At 40.5% G+C, this 22,505-nt stretch overlaps 1 protein-coding gene across 3 annotated transcripts in view; it reads left to right on the top strand.

Moving 5' to 3' along the window:
- Nucleotides 1–22,505, top strand: part of lamc2 (laminin subunit gamma 2) — a 60,680-nt gene that overhangs the window by 22,678 nt on the left and 15,497 nt on the right. For all 3 annotated transcript variants that reach the window (XR_010006130.1, XM_008114717.3, XM_062980723.1), the window contains exons 4-13: nt 102–200; nt 5,189–5,325; nt 6,617–6,736; nt 7,833–8,022; nt 10,896–11,005; nt 12,224–12,445; nt 14,687–14,869; nt 15,683–15,886; nt 18,143–18,285; nt 19,036–19,192. Coding sequence is in view for 2 of the 3 variants with exons in the window: in XM_008114717.3 (XP_008112924.2) it covers nt 102–200; nt 5,189–5,325; nt 6,617–6,736; nt 7,833–8,022; nt 10,896–11,005; nt 12,224–12,445; nt 14,687–14,869; nt 15,683–15,886; nt 18,143–18,285; nt 19,036–19,192 (1,565 nt within the window). In the remaining variant the exon portion in view is untranslated. The remainder of the gene's footprint in view (nt 1–101; nt 201–5,188; nt 5,326–6,616; nt 6,737–7,832; nt 8,023–10,895; nt 11,006–12,223; nt 12,446–14,686; nt 14,870–15,682; nt 15,887–18,142; nt 18,286–19,035; nt 19,193–22,505) is intronic.

Genomic DNA, 22,505 nt, shown 5'->3' on the forward strand with positions numbered 1-22,505 from the left:
AAAGATATCTATAAGCTCTGGCCACTGAAGTTATTTGTCAAGTGTTATCAAAATATGGTGAGTATAAGACTTAATCTGAATGTTGTCATTGTTTATCATAGGATTTCCCACTGTAATTGTGATCCAGATGGAAGCACGGGGGAATGTGTGTCAGGACGTTGCATTTGCAAAACAGCAGTTACAGGAGATCAATGCAGCAGGTACTTGTACACAATTATATATGGTGAAAGATTTGTTTAAATAATTCATCAAATGAATTCTTTCCTTCATCAAAGAATTCATTTAATAGGCTAAGGTGTTTGTTTTGTTTTGTTGATTTCAAAGAGCATAGTTTCTTTCTGACTTGTTATGCATCAGGACTATGTGAATCAAATTACGGTAAGTGTGCAAGCATGGAATTATGAATGTGATGCCAAGATATCTGATTCCACTCAGTAAAATGTGGGGTTTTTAAAGTATCTGGAAATGAGGCCCAGCCGTGTCTGATTAAGACAGAGCAGAATTTCCAGAAGGAAAGAAGAAATCTTCCAGTCCTCTGTTCCATTTATCTTCATTTATAGTTTTTCCATTTCCCCTGTCTCTACTGTTGACATTTGTCAGCACATACTGCAAGTGTTGAAGTGCACAGTAACAAAAACCTAGAGCTACACAGTGCATAGAATCTCAGAATCATTTCCACAAGGGCCATCTAGTCCAATCTCCTACCACGATGCAGGTAAAGCACAAAGCACCCCTGACAAATAACCATCCAGCCTCTGTTTAAAAGCCTCCAAACAAGGAGCTTCCACCACATCCTGAGGCTATGCGTTCCACTGTTGAACAGCTCTTATGGTTAGGATGTTCTTCCTATTCTTCAGGTGGAATCTCCTTTCCTGTAATTTGAACGCATTGCTCTGAATCTTAATTTCCAGGGCACCAGAAAACAAGCCTGCTCCCTCTTCCTTATGACATCTTTTCCAATATTTAAACAGGGCGATGAGAGCTCCTCTTAGTTTTTTCTTCTGCAGGCTAAACAGACACAGCTCTTTAAAACACTCCTCATAGGGCATGGTTTCTAGCTTGTACAGAGTTACATAGAGTTACGCAGTGTAATTCTGGGGCCAGGCTGTGGCACAGGCTGGTAAACAGCTGCTGCAATAAATCACTCTGACCATGAGGTCATGAGTTCGAGGCCAGCCTGTGGCGGGGTGAGCACCCGTCAATTAAAAATAAAATATAGCCCCTCCTGTCAAGTAGGAAATAAGGTACCACTCATAAAAGTGGGGAGGCAAGTTTAACTAATTTACAACGTTGGAATGAGGAAGTGAGGAAGTGCCATCAGAGTCGATGATGAAGCAGCTGCTCCCCCCGGTGGCTAGAATCGGACATCTCCTCAGGAGAAGGTTAAAATTGCCTCTGTGTCTGTCTGTCTGTTGTCTCTATCTCGGTTTGATGTGTTTATGGGCATTGAATGTTTGCCCTATATGTACATAAGGTGATCTGCCCTGAGTCCCCTTCGGGGTGAGAAGGGCAGAATATAAATACTGTAAATCAATAAATAAATAAGAATGCTCATTGTATCGACTCTTAGGACCTCATCACATGGAGCTTGAGAAGTATGAGGGACTGTCTGTCTAGCAAAGGGAATCGTACCTTTTGATCCCCAATTGTCCCATTTCAAGTTCTGCCTTCCCATCACATGTGTTCCCCTCTTCTGGTTTTCACCCCTTGTTGCCTGCAATCCAAACCATCACACGGGGAAGCCTGCATATGATCATGTTTTAAAATGTAAAATCTCACGATACTGTAGCATAGGAAAATTACATCTGCGGATACATTAGGATTTTACACAGTGCATATGGAACTAATTATAGCATTTATTTCGAATTCATTAAAAAAATAAATCAGGATAAAATAATTGCTTTTAAAATACTATAAGGTGACATGGGTAATACTAATATCCATAAAAATATTAAAAGTAATTTACATTTTCAATTCAAATACAAAGAAATAGGGAGGCAGAGCAGCCCTTTTTCCGAGTTTAGCAATGCCTCTATTGCACAATATTTGTCATTTTAATTTTTTGGGGAAAAAATCATAGTAGTACTCAAAACAGAAGAGAAATATCACTGCTCTCCAAAAGATTTCCCATTTTAACACACTTTATAAAATCAGTGTGCAACAAAATGGGACAGCCAAGTTTGACAGTTCTCATCCTATGTGTTTTTCAGCTGAAACTACTGTTCTAGCATGTGCCAGGAGCTCAGAACACGATTACTTGCTTATGTTCTGGGCTCCCTCCTTTCAGCATGCTTCATCTCCATTTCAAGGATGAAGGGCAACCAATGATGGCCGGAAGTAGGCAAACGTCATGTGGTGGGCTCCGTGCCTCTCCGTTCTTGAAATGGAGATGAAGTGTCCTACAACAGGGGAAAAGCCCCATGTGGTACTTAGACATGACTAGAATGAGACAGAAGAAAATGAGTTTGGTATGAGGTTGTTTTGTTTCTAGTATAGTTCCATCTTTCAATACCTAGGATGACTCTACTTCCTACCTGAATATGCATGTGATCAGATATCCAAGTCTGTTCATAAAAAACGAGTAGAGTGGCAGGTCCAGAGCACCAAGAGACAGGATATTGTATATTTTAAAAGTCTTGATAGATTCCTGCTTAGTGAATGAACCCAAAGGGTGCTCACCAATGCGTCGTCTTCATCTTGGAAAAAAGTGACAAGTGGAGTGCCGCAGGGTTCTGTCCTGGGCCCGGTTCTGTTCAACATCTTTATTAACGACTTAGACGAAGGGTTAGAAGGCACGATCATCAAGTCTGCAGATGACACCAAACTGGGAGGGATAGCTAACACTCCAGAAGACAGGAGCAGAATTCAAAACGATCTTGACAGACTAGAGAGATGGGCCGAAACTGACAAAATGAAGTTCAACAGGGACAAATGCAAGATACTTCACTTCGGCAGAAAAAATGGAATGCAAAGATACAGAATGGGGGACGCCTGGCTTGACAGCAGTGTGTGCGAAAAAGACCTTGGAGTCCTTATGGACAACAAGTTAAACATGAGCCAACAATGTGATGCGGCTGCTAAAAAAGCCAATGGGATTCTGGCCTGCATCAATAGGGGAATAGCGTCTAGATCCAGGGAAGTCATGCTCCCCCTCTATCTACCTTGGTCAGACCACACCTGGAATACTGTGTCCAGTTTTGGGCACCGCAATTGAAGGGAGATGTTGACAACCTGGAAAGCGTCCAGAGGAGGGCGACTAAAATGATTAAGGGTCTGGAGAACAAGCCCTATGAGGAGCGGCTTAAAGAACTAGGCATCTTTAGCCTGCAAAAGAGAAGGCTGAGAGGAGACATGATAGCCATGTACAAATATGTGAGGGGAAGTCATAGGGAGGAGGGAGCAAGCTTGTTTTCTACTGCCCTGGAGACTAGGACACGGAACAATGGCTTCCAACTACAGGAAAGGAGATTCCACCTGAACATCAGGAAGAACTTCCTCACTGTGAGAGCTGTTCGACAGTGGAACTCTCTCCCCCGAACAGTGGTGGAGGCTCCTTCTTTGGAGGCTTTTAAGCAGAGGCTGTATGGCCATCTGTCAGGGCTGCTTTGAATGCGATTTCCTGCTTCTTGGCAGGGGGTTGGACTGGATGGCCCATGAGGTCTCTTCCAACTCTACTATTCTATGATTCTATGATTCTATGATTAGACCTTTCTTTCAAATTCTGTGGATGTTTCTATAAGCTCCTTAAACACATTCCTTAAGTGGTGTGGACTAAATTCTACAGCAAAGGCCAGGAGTATCTAGCTAACCTTTGTGACAATAAGAAAGCATGCCCTGGGGTGGGATTTCTTATTAGAGAGAAGTCCACCATTGCTTGCGTCCTTGATAATTACAACTCTAAGAGTGGAGGTGAGGCCATATGGCAAGATCCTTTCCAGACCTGTGTTACTGTTGAGGTACATTCCATACTGTTTAGACTGCACTTTTCTGTGAAATGTGTTTGCATACAAGAAGGATCTTGCAAGATTTATTTTCCCCTGTTCAGAGAAGGAACTTTAAGAATCTTATCTGTGGGGAGATTAGGAATTTCCTTTCCCTTGATATAGAGATATCAAGGGAATGTAGAGATATACATTCACATTCTTACATGCATGAGTTAGGCTAACCACTTCATCAGATATTGGCATATCTCTGAAAGTATACACATTCATTGATACTTCATTTGATAGGATGTGTTTTCTCTATTTCCACTAAACACATACACGTTTGCTGAGAGTCACCAAACTTGGTGTATTATCAGGCATCTCCTGAACAAACATTTTGGATTTCTTTATATTTATGACCTACGTTTGACCACACGGGGAAGATATAGGCTGATATCCCAAGCCTTTTCATGTAGTCAACGATCTCTAGTTTGGGTGAGAGGTTATTGTTTGACATGAAACAAGTTCTAAGGATTGTGTGTGCTACCTCTCAAGCTCTTATTTCATGTCATTTCTAAGGAAGATTATCAACATCAATCTGAGCAATGCCAGATAAGTTTGCTAGTAGCAGCTGCTGGCTTCCATGTCAGTGGAGTGCTTCACTTACTCCAAGTTTTAGACTGAACTTTCAGGGGATTTGGAGTCAACATGGGCGGCAGCAGTCAGAAGGAGTGGAGGCTGTTAAGACGATTGAGCAATGATCCTTCACAAACGAATACCCATGCCAACATAAAGGTAGATCAGATAGTGCATTAACTTCTGAAGAATGGGAAACCCAAGCTTCCCACCAAAGTAGGAAGGAAACCAACAGTCAGACAACCAAATAACGAGAACAACAACCTTCATGAAGCTTTTACATCTTTTGAATTGGACATGGTCCTCATAAATATAAAATGGCAAAGCAACTGGCCTGGGCAACCTACAGATGTAACAAATTAAGAACTTTGGCCCAAAAAGCAAGGTACTGGCTGCTGAAGCTGATGAACATCTGCATTTCATCCTGTCAGATCCCCAAAATCTGGAGGAAAGCAAGAATTTGGTGGGAATAGATTCTCAAGTTAGTTATTCCATTGTCCTTTCCCATATGTGTTGCAATGAAGGTATCTGGATTGATAATAAGATATGTCATGATCACCACCTTTTTTGCATATATGAACTCATAAGAAAGCAATCACATGATGTATTGATTTTTGTCTCTCACACAGTTGCAAGCAGGGCTATTATAACCTTGATGCGGAAAATCCAGAAGGCTGCTCTCAATGCTTCTGTTCTGGACACTCAACTACATGTACTAGTGCAAAAAACTATAGCATGCATAAGATTACCTCTGCTTTCCAACAAGGTAAGAATGTCACTGTCATCTGCATTTTCTTTTGCATGAGCAATACTTTGGGTGTTGCACAGAATTTTGTTGCAATTCCAATTGCCAGTACCAAACATCATAAGCTTGCATGATAGAATAACTGAATTAGATTGATATCCCTGTCTTTGTCCAATTTTCCTTTGGTAAGAATGTGTATCTTTTTAAAATCTAGATTTCATTTTACAGCTATTTCCCTGTTTCCCGGAAAATAAGACATCCCCTAAAAATAAGATCTAGTAGTGATTTTCCTGAATTGCTAAATATAAGCCTCCCATGAAAGTAAAACCTAGCAAAGCTTTTGTTTGGAAGCATGCACTGCCAAACAGAACACCAGAGCAGATCGGAAAATGTACGCTACGTACCATAGATTGTTGTACATGGAAACAATGGTAGTAACAAGAAATTCTTGACAGGATTCAGTTTGTCTGATTATGCTGGTTTGTGATGACACTACTGTACAGTATATAATAAATGTTGATTTTTTGTTCAACAATAAATGTGAATTCTTCTTCAAGGAAAAATAGGACATCCCCTGAAAATAAGACCTAGCACATCTTTGGGAGCAAAAATTAATATAAGACACTGTCTTATTTTTGGGGAAAACACGGTATTGGTAGATCAGATGTCAATCGCCTCTGAGAAGCCTGCTCCGACAAATGCATTTATTTATAACGGATAACAATGGCTTTTAAAAAAATCACAATTTGATTGAAATTGCTGCTAAAAGTCATCTGTAGCTTCCACCAAAATATCCATCTTGACAGTTAACTAGCAGGAAAAAAAGTATCTGCTTAGGTGTTTCACATTAGGATCAACACATCTAAAATGGCACCCTGCTGATTGTAATGTTTATTTATTGTTTAAATATGTGTCATCGTGCCCCACTCCCCCAATGAGTTAAAGACCATATATGGGCCTTTCTGCTCTCCAGTTTATTCCTACAACAACCATCTAAGTTAGGTCATACTGTTAATGGATGGCTCAAGTCATCCAGTAGGTTTCATGTCTTGTTGGGAACCTGGACCTAGAATTCCTAATTCCTAACCCAGCTTTCTAACCACTGCACCACACTGGAAGGTCATCTAGCCCCACATCCAGGGGATCATTTAGTCCTTAAAAGTAGGAATGTTCCTGTTTACCATGCCTCCTTCTTTATATGCAATTTTCTTCTATCTAAGATAAGAAGTGTCACAGTCACATTTCTTGAGTCAGTGAGTGTCGATTTGATATCCAAGCTCTTTCAATAAACTGTGATTTTCTTGTATTCCAGGGGATGAAGGCTGGCAAGCTCACGGAAATGGGTCCCCTTTTCAGCTCCATTGGTCTTCCTACCATAAGGAAGTTTATGTGGCAACAAGAAGACCAGGTCCTATCCATTTCGTGGCACCAGGTATGTATAGTTGTACTCTACAGAAGGGTGACAATACAGAAGACAATCTGATAGTCTCTTTGTATTCCTTAATCTATTCTAATATTATCACAACATGATCTCCAGCAGCTAGCTTGTTTCTCGAAATCAGTAGAACTAGAAATGAACTTGAAAAAACTGAAATGGATGAAAAATGAGCAGTGTGTCCAGGGGCGTATCATTATAAACAGAGATTAAATGAAAAAAAGTTATATATATATATATATATATATATATATATATATATATATATGAATGACAACAAGTACAGTCAAATAATTTGGCAAATGGCACATGAGCAAGAAAACGCAAGATTACTTGGATGGCTTTTAATCAAAATGGGACAATGATAACAGATGATAAGCTGCCAGTGAAGGTCAGAGCAGATATCTTTAACACTACAGTTTTAATGGCAATATTCTACACATCTGAAACCATGGACAACAACAAAGTTAGAGGAGGAAAAACTGGCGGTGACTCAGAGAGCAATGGAAAAAAAGATGTGTGACATGACAATAAGAGAGAAAGTCAGCAATAAAGAACTGCGTCAAAGACCAGGGTACATGATGTAGTCAGTAAAATCTATGAGGCAAAAAGAAGATAGCATGAACAAAAGACAACAACAACAACAACAACAACAACAACAACTTTATTTTTATACCCCTCCTCCCCAAGGGGAATCGGGGCAACTTACATGGGGCCAAGCCCGGACAATAACACTCAATAGAAAATAAAAACACATCATATAAAATACAATTTACACATTAAACAGTAAAAACACAGGGTTGTTTTATGTTTTCCGGGCTGTATGACCATGTTTTAGAAGTATTCTCTCCTGATGTTTTGCCCACATCTATGGCAGGCATCCTCAGAGGTTGTGAGGTATGGAGAAACTAAGCAAGGAAGGTTTATATATATCTGTGGAAAGTCCAGGGTGAGAAAAGTTTCTCAGACTTCCCACAGATATATATAAACCTTTCTTGCTTAGTTTCTCACATATGTAGCATGGACCCTGTCAAATTAATCTTGTCAGTAGCACACTTTTTGAGCTGTCATTTATTTCATATTTTCTTTGTAGCCAAGTTCCTTGGAAACCAGCAGTTGAGTTATGGGCAGACATTGTCTTTTGATTATCGCGTGAACCGACCTGGACATCACCCTTCGCACCATGACGTTGTCTTGGAAGGAGCCGGTTTTAAAATCAGCACTCCTCTTGCGCCCCATGGAAGGGTGCTGTCTTGTAGAGGCAGCAAGACATACACATTCAGGTAAATTGCTTAGGACGTCCAGGAACATTCGTCTGTATAATACAGTGCCACTTCCTTAACGATGGGAGGAAAGTAATTGAATCAGTTGTCATGGGCAGGTACACATATTGATGGCTGACCTTTGACAACTCCCATATTAAGTGGTATAGTAGAGGTAGAGGTTTTCCCCTGACATTAAGTCTAGTCGTGTTCAACTCTGGAGGTGGTGCTCATCTCCATTTCTAAGCCGAAGAGCCGGCGTTGTTTGTAGACACCTCCAAGGTCATGTGGCCAGCATGACTGCATGGAGCGCCGTTACCTTCCCGCTGGAGTGATACCTCTTGATCTACTCACATTTGCATGTTTTCGAACTGCTAGGTTGACAGAAGCTGGGGCTAATAGCGGGAGCTCACCTTGCTCCCCGGATTCGAACCGCTGACCTTTTGGTTAGCAACAGTTTAACCCACTGTGCCACCAGGGGCTCCTGGCATTAAATGGTATACATATGACTAAACCAAATCAATAGCAGTGTTTGAGTGAAACAAAAGCTGTCATATGGTTTATTAAGTCGTATACATACAAATAAACCATATGACAGCTTTTGTTTTGTAAGCATGTAGCATTTGGGTAGTTTTTTACAAGGTCATATATATATATATATATATATATATATATATATATATATATATTCACTCAAAGAATGCTACTGATTTTCCTGTACAGTAAATATAGCCTGTTAATTGCATATGCTCCCATTCAAGGTCCTATGTGCAGCTCATCACAATAATGGATTCTTGGCACACAATCAGGTGGTTAATGTGAAAATCAGTGGCTTTGACCATTGCTTAGCAAAAAGAGCCAATTGACTTTAGAAGAAAAGTTCTCAGCCTTTTTAAAGTGTCTTTCTTCAGGGAAGGCAAACAAAGAGTGATTTAATGCATGGCCTGCAGGTACAGACAAAACGTGCTCCACATTCTTTTTGGCCTCTGCCACCCAACCAGTGTCAACGTTAATTTAACTTCCTGAAGCACTGTTGAGATGCGGTGAAAGGTAAAGTGCAGAGGAGCAATGCAGCCATTCTGCTCCAATTATTTTCCACCCTGGGGCTAAACCAAAGAAGGTGCACATCTCAATTTCTGGTCCACAATTTCACTTTAGGTTTGTTGTATGTTTTCCAGGCTGTATGGCCATACAGCCCGGAAAACATACAACAACTCTGCGATCCCGGCCATGAAAGCCTTCGACGACACAATTTCACTTTATTTCTCTTTACCTTAATTCATCTCTTTTTCGGTGTCCCTTTTACTGTTACTAAGAATGTTAATGGCAAATACAAAAACCTGAAATTGCAAACATAGATTACTAACTGGAGCTGGTAATAGGGAGCACACCATGCCCCTATTAAAGCAGCTCCACTAGCTGCCGATGAGTTTCCACACCCAATTCGAAGTGCAGGTTATTACTAATAAAGCCCTTTATGCTTCAGATCCAACCTATCTTCGAGACCACATCTCTTTCTATGAACTGGCACAGGCTTTAAGATAAACCGGGGAGGACTTCTCTCAGTCCCACCTCCGTCTCAAGTGTGCTTGGTGGGTACAAGGGAGAGGGCCTTCTCGGTGGTGGCCCCCCGGCTATGGAATGCCCTTCCGAGGGAGATCAAGCTAGCCCCTACCCTCCAAACCTTCCACACACAATTAAAGACTTTTCCAACAATCATGTTTAGACTCTCTTATAATACATATGAGGACCATTTGACTCTTTTTTAGCACTTTACAATTCTGAGGTCCAATACTGCTATTTTATCTACAGCAATTGCTCTTTTATTGTTTTTACCAGGGGGTACCATGAATTTATGATGTTTATTGCCTATGTTTTGTTTTTCGCTTGTTGTATTTTGTACTTTGTGTCACACCTTGAGTGTTTTGTGAGCCGCCCCAAGTCCCTCTGGGAGATGGTGGCAGGATATTTATTATGTATTATATTTCTATGGGAGCCCCCAGTGGCACAGTGTGTTAAAGCGCTGAGCTGCAGAACTTGCGGACCAAAAGGTTACAGGTTTGAATCCGGGGAGTGGAGTGAGCTCCTGCTGTCAGCCCCAGCTTCTGCCAACCTAGCAGTTCGAAAACATACAAATGTGGGTAGATTCATAGGTACCGCTCCAGCGGGAAGGTAACGGCGCTCCATGCAGTCATGCCGGCCACATGACCTTGGAGGGGTCTATGGACAACGCCGGCTCTTCGGCTTAGAAATGGAGATGAGCACCAACCCCCAGAGTCGGACACGACTGGACTTAACGTCAGGGGAAACCTTTACCTTACTATTATATTTATATAGATTATACCATTGGATGTGGATGACACACTTTGAAGTGAAGAGGGCTGCACTATGCCAGCAGGCTACAACATTTCAATATGGCCATAATTTTGGCAACCAAAAGTGACATGGCATTATTCTCAGTCACTTTGAGAGGTTGTTCTATGTTGTTTTTGTTTATTGTTTTGGACCAGTGGGTCCAACTTTGAAGAGCACTTAAAAGCATTTTATTTTAAAAGACATTGGGGTTTTGGTGATTCCACTGAGATCCTTGGACATTTTTAGAACAAATGCCCACAGCCTGTGGATTGCATTATTTCCACCCTTTTCATTGGATCACCGAAGAATTGTATTTTGTTTATGTGTTTGTGCTCTAACAAACTCGAAGTGTATCATTTTCTTCCTAGAAATTTTAGCTTTTTACCATTGTCAGCAGTAAAACATCTATAGATTGCTGTTTTTCACTTTTAAAAAATCATTCGTAGGTATCCATGCAAAGGGAAATGTTGTACTTAAGTATAGCTGCACAGATATTTTTTCGCATGACCTCAATTTATTTCTTTTTCTCTGATCTCCAGGTTGGATGAGCACCCAAACAGTAACTGGAATCCTAGGCTGAGTAGAACTGAGTATCGCCAATTAATTGGGAACTTGACAGCTCTTCGAATCAGAGCTACTTTTGGAGACAGTGAGTTGGAATTAGGATGGTAGAACATGGTTTAAAAATGGATTGTGTACAGTTGTTCGGTTTTTTTTTTCCAACTGGCTGAGATGGTAGCAGGATATCTAAAAACTGTAAATAGGGACTTGGTTAGTTAGTTATAGCCTCTTTTCCCAAAACTGAGTGTATAATTGGTGCCACAGGAATGTGAGGCCACTGGATTGATTGAAAAAAACGTTTTCACTAAATTCCAGGGAAACTACTCACTGAAATTCAAGTGAAAATGTGTAAAATATCTGAAATGGGGATTCAGATGAACTGCTGAGTAGATGTATATTCATGAGACATCCACTCTGAGAGCCTTGCTTTACTTTCACAAAAATGAGACATTTGCCTTTTCAGATACGCTTTTCTTGGATTTGCTCATGCCCACTGCTTCGATTACTTGGTTTTGATCAGGGATCTTTGAATGGTATTTAGGGAAACATAAAAGAGTTGCCATTCTGTTAGAGAGATATACATGTTGGGTGAAGCATTTATCATAACATAACTGAAAATTCTGCTTATAGCAGCAGAAGTGAAATTATATACATAGTGTGATAAATATGATGCATAGTTTGATTGAAATTGTATGAAAGCTGTATGGGGATAAAGGTAAAAGTTTTCCCCTGACATTAAGTCTAGTCATGTCCAACTCTATGGGTTGGTGCTCATCTCAATTTCTAAGCCGAAGAGCTGGTGTTGTCCGTAGATGCCTCCAAGTTCATGTTGCTGGAGTGACCGCATGGCGCACCGTTACCTTCCCGCCTGAGCGGTATCTATTGATCTACTCACATTTGCATGTTTTCGAACTGCTAGGTTGGCAGAAGCCGGGGCTAACAGCAGGAGCTCACCTCTCTTCCCGGATTCGAACTCCCGACCTTTCGGTCAGCAAGTTCAGCAGCTCAGCAGTTTAACCAGCTGCACCACTGGGGGCTCCAGTGTATGACTGGGGTCTATATATCCTGAAGATACTATCCTAAGAATATTGAAGCTTGGAAAACTGCAAAAGGCTGAAGGAGGAAAAACTGCTAAACTGCTGAATTGCTAACAAATGAGCTGATCTGTTATTGCGAGACTTGCTGCTCAAACAACTGCTCCTGTTAGAAATTTTCCAGTTGGGATTTTGAGGTGCATGGTACTCATCATATTAACTTCCCAAGCATTCACTGCAATCTGCTTTCTATGTGTCTTTTTTTTTTTCAGCCACAGGCTACCTTAGTAATGTCATTTTGATTTCGGCACAGCCAACACCTGGTACGCCAGCACCCTGGGTGGAACAATGTGTGTGCCCCGCTGGATATCAGGGGCAATTCTGTGAGAAATGTGCTCCAGGATACAAGAGAGAGGATTTTGCTAGACGTGGAGCTTTCAGCAACTGTGTGCTGTGCAATTGCCAGGGAGGAGGACTCTGTGACCCAGACACAGGTATGGAAATTCATAGGGAGCCTATTGTTCTGGTCATTCAGGTTTTTTTTATTTATGTGGACAACCGTCTGGCCCTTAATAAGAAAGTCTGTGAATCTTCAACTTGTTACCAGAGTGTCTAAACAGGATTCTATAAGGGATAGTTGGGCATGACATCACTTTCCCCTTATTTCATGAACAAAGTGCAGCGTTCCCTCACTACTTCGCGGTTCGCTTTTTGCGGATTCGCTGTTTTGCGGTTTTTTAATAAACTCTAAAAGAATATTATAAATAATTAGAAATTACAATTTACAGCCTAAAGAAGGGAGGAAGGAGAAGCCAAAGGGAGAGAAAAGGAGCCCAAGCGGCAACGGGAGGATAAGGAGGCGATTTATCAACACACAATTGGTTGATAAAGACTTAAAAGAGTGTATAACTACTAAAATCTATATATATAAAAAGGTAATGAAATTTAGGCCTAGGACAAAACAACAAAACTACACATCCCAGAAACACTAAACTTGGCAGCACAACCCATCACCCATGCCTCTACGTTCATACAACAAAAAGAAAAGAAAAATAAAGTCCTAATTAGAGGGAGAGGAATAATTGTTTTTATCCAATTGCTGCCAATTAGAAGGCTAAGCTCCGCCCACTTGGTCTCCTAGCAACCCACTCAGCCCAAAGGAAGGCAGAGTTAGGCCTCACTTAGGCCTCTTCCACACTGATTTTATGGCAGTGTAAACTCAAGGCCCTTCCACACAGCTATATAACCCATTTATAATGGACTTAATGTCAGGGGAAAACCTTTACCCTTTACCTTAACCACCACCAATTCCTCAATACTTTATTTCCCATACCACCAGACTTCGCCACAGCAACGCGTGGCCGGGCACAGCTAGTAATGTATAAATATATAGCGTCCGAACTTTGCGGATTTTCAATTATTGCGGGTGGTCCTGGAACCTAACCCCCGCAATAAGTGAGGGAACACTGTAATGCCCAATGCAGGCAGATTTTATTTATTTATTATTTATTTACCATATTTATATCTTACCTTTCTCTACCCCTGGGGGTACTCAAGGCGGCTTACAGATGGCACTACATAGTGCCTGAAACATTAAACATAAAATAAGATTAGATTAAAATTGAACATACATTAAAACATAGTTGAAATACAATCCAATGTTGAGACATGTCATCAAAAGGTGAAGTCTAAGTCCGTTCCCTGATCAATTGCACGATTTCCAATAAATTTATTGCACTGAACTGTTTCTCAAAGGCCTGCTCCCAAAGCCAAGTTTTAACTCTCTTTCTCTTTCATTTCCTCCTTTTTTGAGGAAGAAGGCTTATTCCAAACAGGCAAACACATTAAACTAGGTCCACTTAGGACGCCACTCCACAGTCCCCAAACCTATTATTTCTTACCTTTTTTTAACAGTAAAAAGATCTCTCCTGCCCTCTATGGGACATAAAAAATAATGTTGCCAGGTGTTAGCTCCCATAAGCTGTTTTAGCCATTAGAAGCATTTGATCAGGCATGGGTGTCTTGGATTTCAACTTCCAGAAATCCCAGCCAGCTTACCGGATGTTAGGAATTGTGGGAGTTGAAGTCCAAAATACCTGGAGGGCCAAAGTTAGCCCATGCCTGCATTAGAAGCATCTTCCAGCCACTTACTACACTGAAAAAAAATGCCCACACTTTCTGATTGGTAAATGGATATTTTCTGATAAAATATTGAAAAACACATGCTAAGATTCGTGGAGGCATGAGTATAAATTTGGCATTTAGGATCTGGCAGGATGTATGGGTAGTTCTGGAATTTGGGAGGTTGCCCATTTCTGTTGATGTGCTTAATTTTTTTCAGATTTACTTTTATGTCTTTTTTGTAAATAGGACAGTTTGGCATTGGGATCCCAGTTGGTTGTTCTAATCAGAAGTGGTTGTAAATTATTAAAACTAAGGGGAAAATAGAGTATGTATAAGTAAAGTTTTGATTAAAGTTTTAATAATGATGTTAATAATATCCATCTTTTTATTAATATGTTAGTACTACATAAGTATTTTTAATTCTAACCATATTTTTTTTAAAAATCACTACACAAATAGAAGAAGCCTGTTTCGTATTTTGTTTAGAACCTGGCATTCTCGGAGTTCTAATAACAGCTGCACAAAGAACATCAAGACAAATTCAGCCTTTGAGCCATGTGTTGTCAAACTCTCTGCTATTATTCTTTTCACCGCTTTCTGTCTTGCTTTAGGAGAGTGCTATTCTGGAGATGAAAACATGGAGCCCATACACGCTGCCTGCCCAGCAGACTCTTACCGCCCCACCTGGAACCCACAGAGCTGCCAACCGTGCCCTTGTCAAAGAGGATACGGCTGTTCAGTCCGACAGAGCACAGGAGAAATTGTTTGCAACAAGTGCCTTCCAGGCACTGATGGTAATCCCTAAATTACCCATACACATAATAAAAGTGAAATTATCTATGTATGTGTTTGGCGGGGGTGTCCACTTACACGAACAGGCTCCCACTTCCACAAATAGTAGCTCCCACTACTCAGGAGACACCAACAGCCTTCACTCGAATGACATTGCAAGTTATAGAGAGCACTGTGAAATGTCCAAGAGCCCTCCACAAACACCATACTGCCCACCACCCAAGTGAAGACTTTCATACAGGGACAATTTCCTTCTAGATTTTCTGTTTTTCCTCCACCATAGACATCCCAGTGTTTCTTACTCTCTCAATTAGTGTGGAATTTGCATGACCCTGCCCACTGCATCTCCCATAACCCTTTCCTATTCTTTTCTGTGGCACACAGCAAACAGAGGAATTGATCAGCAACTGAACATAGAGAGGTTTGGGGAGAATTCACCATGATTTATAGGAGTTGTAGGTACTGGGTGACACCTGTCCTGCTGTATAAATGGAATGTATCCCTATTTGCAGCATTAAGACATTGAATTATGGAGGGAAGTACTAGAGAAAGGCACCTTAATGAAATCCACAAGCTCAACTCCTGACTCCTATCAAATATAATTATTTGCTGTAGTAGGCTAGGAGCCAGGAGATGGAAATGGAATCAAAGCTGAGAATTAAAGCCAGTATTTAAGTCAGGACATAAGGTCAAACCTGGGAACAAGATGGAGGAGGCCTATGCTTAGGTTTTCTAGCGTCAAGGGGGATGTATAGAGCGAGATCCAAATGTTGCTTGGTCATGATTATCTGCATGTTTTTCCTTCTCTCCTGTAGGGGTTCGCTGTGAGTTTTGCATCTCTGGCTATTTTGGAGACCCTTTGGGTGAACAGGGTCCAATACGGCCCTGCCAACCATGTCAGTGTCAAAACATTGACCCAAATGCTTCCTGGATGTGCAACCAATTGACAGGGGAATGCCATTGCAGGGATGGGTTCTTTGGAAATCCTGTGTCTCTTAACCCAGCAGAAAAATGCAAAGGTAACCATGATCCTGAGAAAATGAATCAAGGTCATCTCAGAGAATCACATTCCATTTTAGATTATAAAAACTAGAATGAACTGGACAGTGGGATAACCAAAGAATGAATAATTGTAATCAAATGGTTACCTAAAGTCTCAGTCAGTCAGTAGCCTTTATTTCATTCAACAAACCATTGGCTAAAGTAAAGAGAGAGTACAATGATGGAATACAGCATTTGAATAATTTATAACATTGCATTTGGCTTATGGTTAATAACAAGTATCTCCATTCTCTGTTGGTTAGATGACTATCTTTATAATCTAGAACAAGAACTGATTACTGGTTAGTAGTAAGTCTCCTAGGTACCCTTTGTTACACTCTCGACACTTACAGATTTTTCATGAAGCACTTGCGGTTTTTTGCCGCTGCAAAGAGAAATTTGGCCACCTGCTCCGTTACCCTTCTGTCAAGATCAGACAGTAAATAACTGGAGTACCAATTTAGGGTTCTTCCTAGCCATTTGGTGAGTAGAGGGGATATTAACCTTAGTCTATCATGCTTGTAAATTGTACAAATAAAAAAGTACATGTATTACAGTTTTGACATTACCCTCCCCACAAGGTCATGCTCTGTGTTCGTTCATATTTAGTACCTTTGTATCTACCCTCTAGTATGGCTGATTTGAGTGCATTAAATCTGGCCCAACTAAAAGCAAAGTGAAATTTTGAGACATTTAAATTTTCTAGATACTTAGCACCCCCCAAAGAATTAAATGTTAGCCCTAAACTCAATGGGGATCATGTGGAGCGCGCCCGAATCAAAATCTGATTGTCATGTCACTCGTTCAGTGAATTCCAGATCTTTTGCCTGTAAGGCAATAGGCTTGTGCACGGATTCGGTTTGGTCAGTTCCTTTTGGCCAATCCAGCTTGTTTGGCTTGTTCAGCTGGCTAAAACAGTAAGGTCTCAGCTGCAACGGCTCATGTGGCTGCCGGGTGCAGCTTCTTCCCTTCTATTTGGGAGCACGTTGCACATACTTCCTTAAACCTGTTCTTTAAACCCAGGCTTCCTCAAAAGGAAGAAATAAAAGGAGCTCAGGAAGGATGCTTCCTTAACCCCATTGTTCAAACCCAGGCTCTCTTGAAAGGAAGAAAGAAAAGGATCCCAAGAATGGAAAAGGGGTCCTAGTAAGTTCCCATTTCTCTCCAATGGGCTGGATCTTCCGGGAACTTTCAGCTGCCTGGTCAAATATAGATTTTACCATTAGCCAATTTTCGGGAGGGTCCCAAAAATGGATCTGGGTACCCAATAAAATTTGGATACCAAAACGGATTACCCTCCAGCCGAATTGCACATACCTAATAGACATGTCTGACAGACCTTTGAACTGTATGGTTGCTTCTAGGTACTTGAATGTTCATGTGTGGTTTGGAGAGCCACCCAATGAAGAACATGCCCAGCCTTTCCGTTAGAGAAACTGGGGTGATTGTCTCATGGAGAAGAAGCAGGGAAGAGCTACAAAGTGCTAGAAGGCAAAATCAGATGTGGCAGATGGCCTATCCAATATCCTTTAAAGATATCTTGTCCACTAATCACTAAAGTAAGATTACCTGTGAATGAAATTGGTCATTTTTTCCTTTGCCAGGGGCAAAAAAGATCTCTTGGTCCAGACCTAGGTACAATTGAAATTGTTAGATAGCTCTATCACATTTGTCTGGTCTGAAAAGCAGTTGGTTGCAGCTTGTATCTTGCATAAGGAGAAATACAAAATATTAATTGAATGAACCAGTGATTAAATGAATGAACAAATAATTTAATTGATTGGATCATATGTGTTTTTGCCTTTCTGAGGCCCCTTCTACACTGCCATATAATCCAGATTATCAAAGTAGATAATCCACATTATCTGCTTTGAACTAGAATCATAGAATCATAGAATAGTAGAGTTGGAAGAGACCTCATGGGCCATCCAGTCCAACCCCCTGCTAAGAAGCAGGAAATCGCATTCAAAGCACCCCCAACAGATGGCCATCCAGCATCTGCTTAAAAGCCTCCAAAGAAGGAGCCTCCACCACACTCCGGGGGAGAGAGTTCCACTGCCGAACTGGATCATATGAGTCTACACTGCCATATAATTCAGATCAAAGCAGATAATCTAGATTTTATATGGCAGTGTAGATGGGTTCTGAGTTAGCAAGGACTATCTCTTACAGCTGAAGAGTACGTTATTTGTGGGCCTTTCTGACACTAAACTTTCTTTTTCTTACCTGTGCAGCTTGCAATTGTAATCCAGTGGGAACTGTTGAGCCCCTGCAGTGTCAGAGAGATGGAAGCTGCATTTGTAAACCAGGATTCGAAGGACAAAGCTGTGAACACCGTCTCCACTGTCCAGCCTGTTACAGTCAAGTGAAGACTCAGGTTGGCTTTTGCTTTTATCATGTTCTCATATGTATCATTCCAACATCCAACCCACATTAGATCTGATAAACAAATCAATCTCAGATCTCCAAATGCTATCTGAAAATACATGTGACAATAGCTTCCCATTTATAATTTCAGCTGTTTGGGCTCTTTTTTTTTTACAGGTTCCCGAAAATTGGGAGTCAGGTGATTATACACTATTGGGAATGTTTGGAAGAATTTGGAAGCCATTAAAAAATCGTAGTGAATAGTATAAAGTATGAAGTCCCTAGGCCACAATTTTACCACTCTTGCATTATAAGCTAACTTCCCTAATAAATAATAAAAACATTCTTTATAGACCTCCCTCTCTCCCCGAAGGGACTCAGAGCGGTTACATACAAAAAGGCAAGCATTCAATGCTGTAGTCAACAGAAACACCTAAGGATAGTTTGAATCCTCATATGAAATTCTCCTTGAACTTAAGTATAGCTAGTTCTGTAAACCATTTGGGTGGGGAACTACCAGGATCGAGATGTAAATTGATCCAAGCTATTGTAAAGAACAAAGCCTAAAATAACCAGTATAAACTGTAATACATAAATAAATAACCTACATTCTAACTTTCAGTTTTGAATCCCATCACTTTTAGGTTCTTGAATGTTCTGGCTTTGCTGGCCAAGTCCTGAATGTTCCTTTTTACATAGTATCTAATCTATACATGATTTTCTGTTGCTTTGTGACATGGATAACATATCTTGTTTCTAGGTAGATCAATACCTCCAGAGACTACAGGGACTTGAAACACTTGTACACCAGATAAAAACCAATGGACACCAAGGAGATAGTGCAGAACTAGAGAAGAAGATGCGAGAGGCCGAAGAGATGCTCCAACAAGTCTTGAGAGAAGCCCAAAGCTTACAAGGTGATTTGAGCCTCTCAGATTCCCATAGGACTGAAAAGTAGGAAGTTGGGGAAAAGAAATGCTGAGAAATGTAGAAACCATTCTTTCCTCTTTTTTTCATACTGGTCTTAAGTACCAGTAGTGGAAGCAGATAAAATGACTCTTGTAGGTATTTTTGTTTTTGATTTTGAAGCCACCCTCTCTTTTTTTCTACTTTGGGTCATGCTCTTGGGTTATAGAAGCAAATATGAGAGAATATTTAACTGAATTTGGCAGTAATGTGTAATAATATTAGCTGTTGAGCGAGCTGCAAAAGGGCCATATAAAAATGGTGATGTGCTACTGAGCAGCCTATTAAGGGTAGGAAGATTTCCATCTTTGCCTCCATTTTCTCTGATAATTACCATACCAGCATGTCAAGACTGAGCATATTCTAAAGCAAAGCTTTTTATACTTGTTATCTTTACAAGTGGACAATGGCATACATTGTATTGATTAACCCATCGGCCGTATCAAAACATTTAACAAACACATTTAACACATACACATACAGCCTACAGCCTACATTACAATCAAAGTTAAAACAAGCAAGTTGTTAACAAAGGGTCAAGATCCTGATCAAATATCTGCATCACCCTACAATTTACCACAATTGACTCCAAATATGCAGTTCTCAACTGAGTTGCTTTAAATAGAAAAAGGGCTGTTTTGTATGTTGTTTTAGCATTCTGGCCAGCCAATAATGTAGTTTTTATATAAGGATTTTAGTATGTCTTTTGTATAATGTATGTTCCAAGGTATTGGTTCCTCTCTTTCTTACACTAGTTCCAGCTAAATAGTACATGTGTGATTTCTTCTACCTCTGCCGCTCCACAGATACAAAATCATTCATTATATGGAATTTGATTAAACCTTCCATGTCTGACCATTGTGTCCAGCTGCTCAAATCTAATTCTGGTAAATACCCTCCTGAGGTGTTTAGGCATTTCTGTCTTTAGATATTGGGCTGTTTAAAAACGACTTAGCCATTTACATGAGCTGGCTTTACTGAGGGTGGCAATATCTTTCTGAGCGTCTATATCCAGTATTCGTTAAGCGACAATCTTTGTATCTAGTTCTTCTAGGAGATTTGGATATAGAATTGGAAGTCCTCAACTTCTAATATTTTCAACTGAACTAGCCAAGAAGTCTGATATTGATTTTTTTTTTTGTCTGCTCTAACAGGCACAGTTTTGATAGTCTGTCATTAGCCATGGCATTCCATTTTAACCAGTAGTTGTATGCCCTAATTTTGGATAGGCCATCAACTGTATATATTCCCAGTTCTGCTCTTACTGTGGCAGCTGGGGTCCTTTTCTCCACTCCCAAAAAGCTTCTCAGGTGCTGTGATTGAGATTGCTCCAATAATGGTACCTGGTTTAGGCCCCAAACTTCAGCTCCGTATAGGAGCATGGGGGTAACCTTAGCCTTATATACTTTAAGAAGTGGGTCTAAAGATCCTGGTTAGCTATTATTTGTTAATTTAAGAAGTAGATTTGCATGTACTCTCGCTCTGGCTTAGTTCATTTGATGGTGTGGAGCCAGGAACAGGTCTCAGAAAAAACAACTCCTTGGTACATAAAAGTGCAAACTTCCTCTATTAGTTCACCATCCAGAAACCATCTATGTCTTTTGTGTCGTTTGCCAAATACCATTATTTTTTACTTTTATTTATTAATAATTAGGCAGTTGTTATTACAATAAGAATCAAATCTTCTCAGTAGCCTACGTAGCCGCCCTGAGTCTTCCTTTGGGGGTGAGAAGGACGGGATACAAATGTATGAAATAAATAATAGCCCAACTTGCAAATATGACATTAAGATCATGTCATCAGCATATAGCAAGATATTAAGGCATGTTTTAAGCACCTTAAGCATATGTACCTCTGGGTTGTTCAACTATTCAGGTAGATCATTTACATATAAGCTAAATAGTGCTAATATACATCTTTGTCTGACTCCTTTATATGTTTACTAGCTGTGCCCGGCCACGCATTGCTGTGGTGAAGTATGGTGGAAGGGCCTTGAGTCTACACTGCCATATAATCCAATGCAAATTAGATAATCTGTGGAAGAAGCCTAAGTGAGGCCTAAATCTGCCTGTCCCCTAACTGAACCCTGGCTGTCCCTTGGCTGAGTTGGTTGCTAGGAGACCAAGTGGGCAGAGATTAGCCCTCTAAACTGGCAGCAATTGGATAAAAACTATTATTGCTCTCCCTCTAATTAGGACTTTATTTTTCTTTTCTTTTTGTTGTATCAACCTAGAGGCGTGGATGATAGGTTGTGTTGTCAAATTTCGAGGTTGGGGGGCCTGTAGTTTTGTTGTTTTGTGGGTCGCCGTGATGCCATCACTCATTTATATATATAGATACTCCATTTGTCGTGGCTCCTTGCATCCCAAATCACACTTTCAGGTAGGCGTTAGTGTAAAATGCTTTAATCAGTGCCAGCAGTCTGGGTTCCATATTGAGGTCAGTTAATTTCCTCCATAACATCTCTCTATTTACAGTATTGAATGCTGCACTAAGGTCTATAAAGGCAGTATACAGTTGTTTCCCTCTGCTGACATATTTTGCAGTTATATGATTTAAAACAAAGCAATGGTCAAAGGCTGATCTACTCTGGCTGAAGTCAGCCTGTTCTTCAACAAGCATATATATTTCTTTTTTCCAGCACTCAACTCTATTCAGGAGATATCTGGCATATATTTTGGCCACAATATCAATTAAACTAAACGGCCTGTAATTACCAGGATTCTTTTTGATCCCTTTTTGTGTATGGGGTCAACTATTGCCATCTTTCATCCAACTGGGATCTGGCAGGTGTTTCATTATGTGTGTAAATAAGCCTGCTAATAGAGGGGCCCACTAGTCCAGATGTTTTTAAATAGACCAGCAGGTGGGTATTTTCCCCTGACAGCAATGAAGAATTCCTGTCACATGTTAAATTTCATGGTTTTACATGTGTCTACATGGAGTATTAAAATAAGTTGATTGCTAATCGACTTAGGAAGGGCAGGAGAGAAATACACTTTAGAAGTGGCAAAATATCAGGAATCCACATCATGTGATGGGCTTAGTAGCTGTTTCTTAAATGTGTAGAAACACTGATTTTACTGCATGTGATAAAGTTCTTGGAGGCAGAGACTGACACGTAGAGTGTAGGGAGGAAAAGGAGCTGGCAGGGGGACCAGACATGACTAGGACTAAAGAGCAGTGAGCTCAAAGAGAAGTGTACATATTTTCGACTGGGTTTCCATCCTCCTCTCCTTCTGTACCTTCTGTACAGGCTTCTTT

This window comes from Anolis carolinensis, chromosome 4 (genome assembly GCF_035594765.1).
Source record: "Anolis carolinensis isolate JA03-04 chromosome 4, rAnoCar3.1.pri, whole genome shotgun sequence".
In the NCBI taxonomy this organism is placed as follows: Eukaryota; Metazoa; Chordata; class Lepidosauria; order Squamata; family Dactyloidae; genus Anolis; species Anolis carolinensis.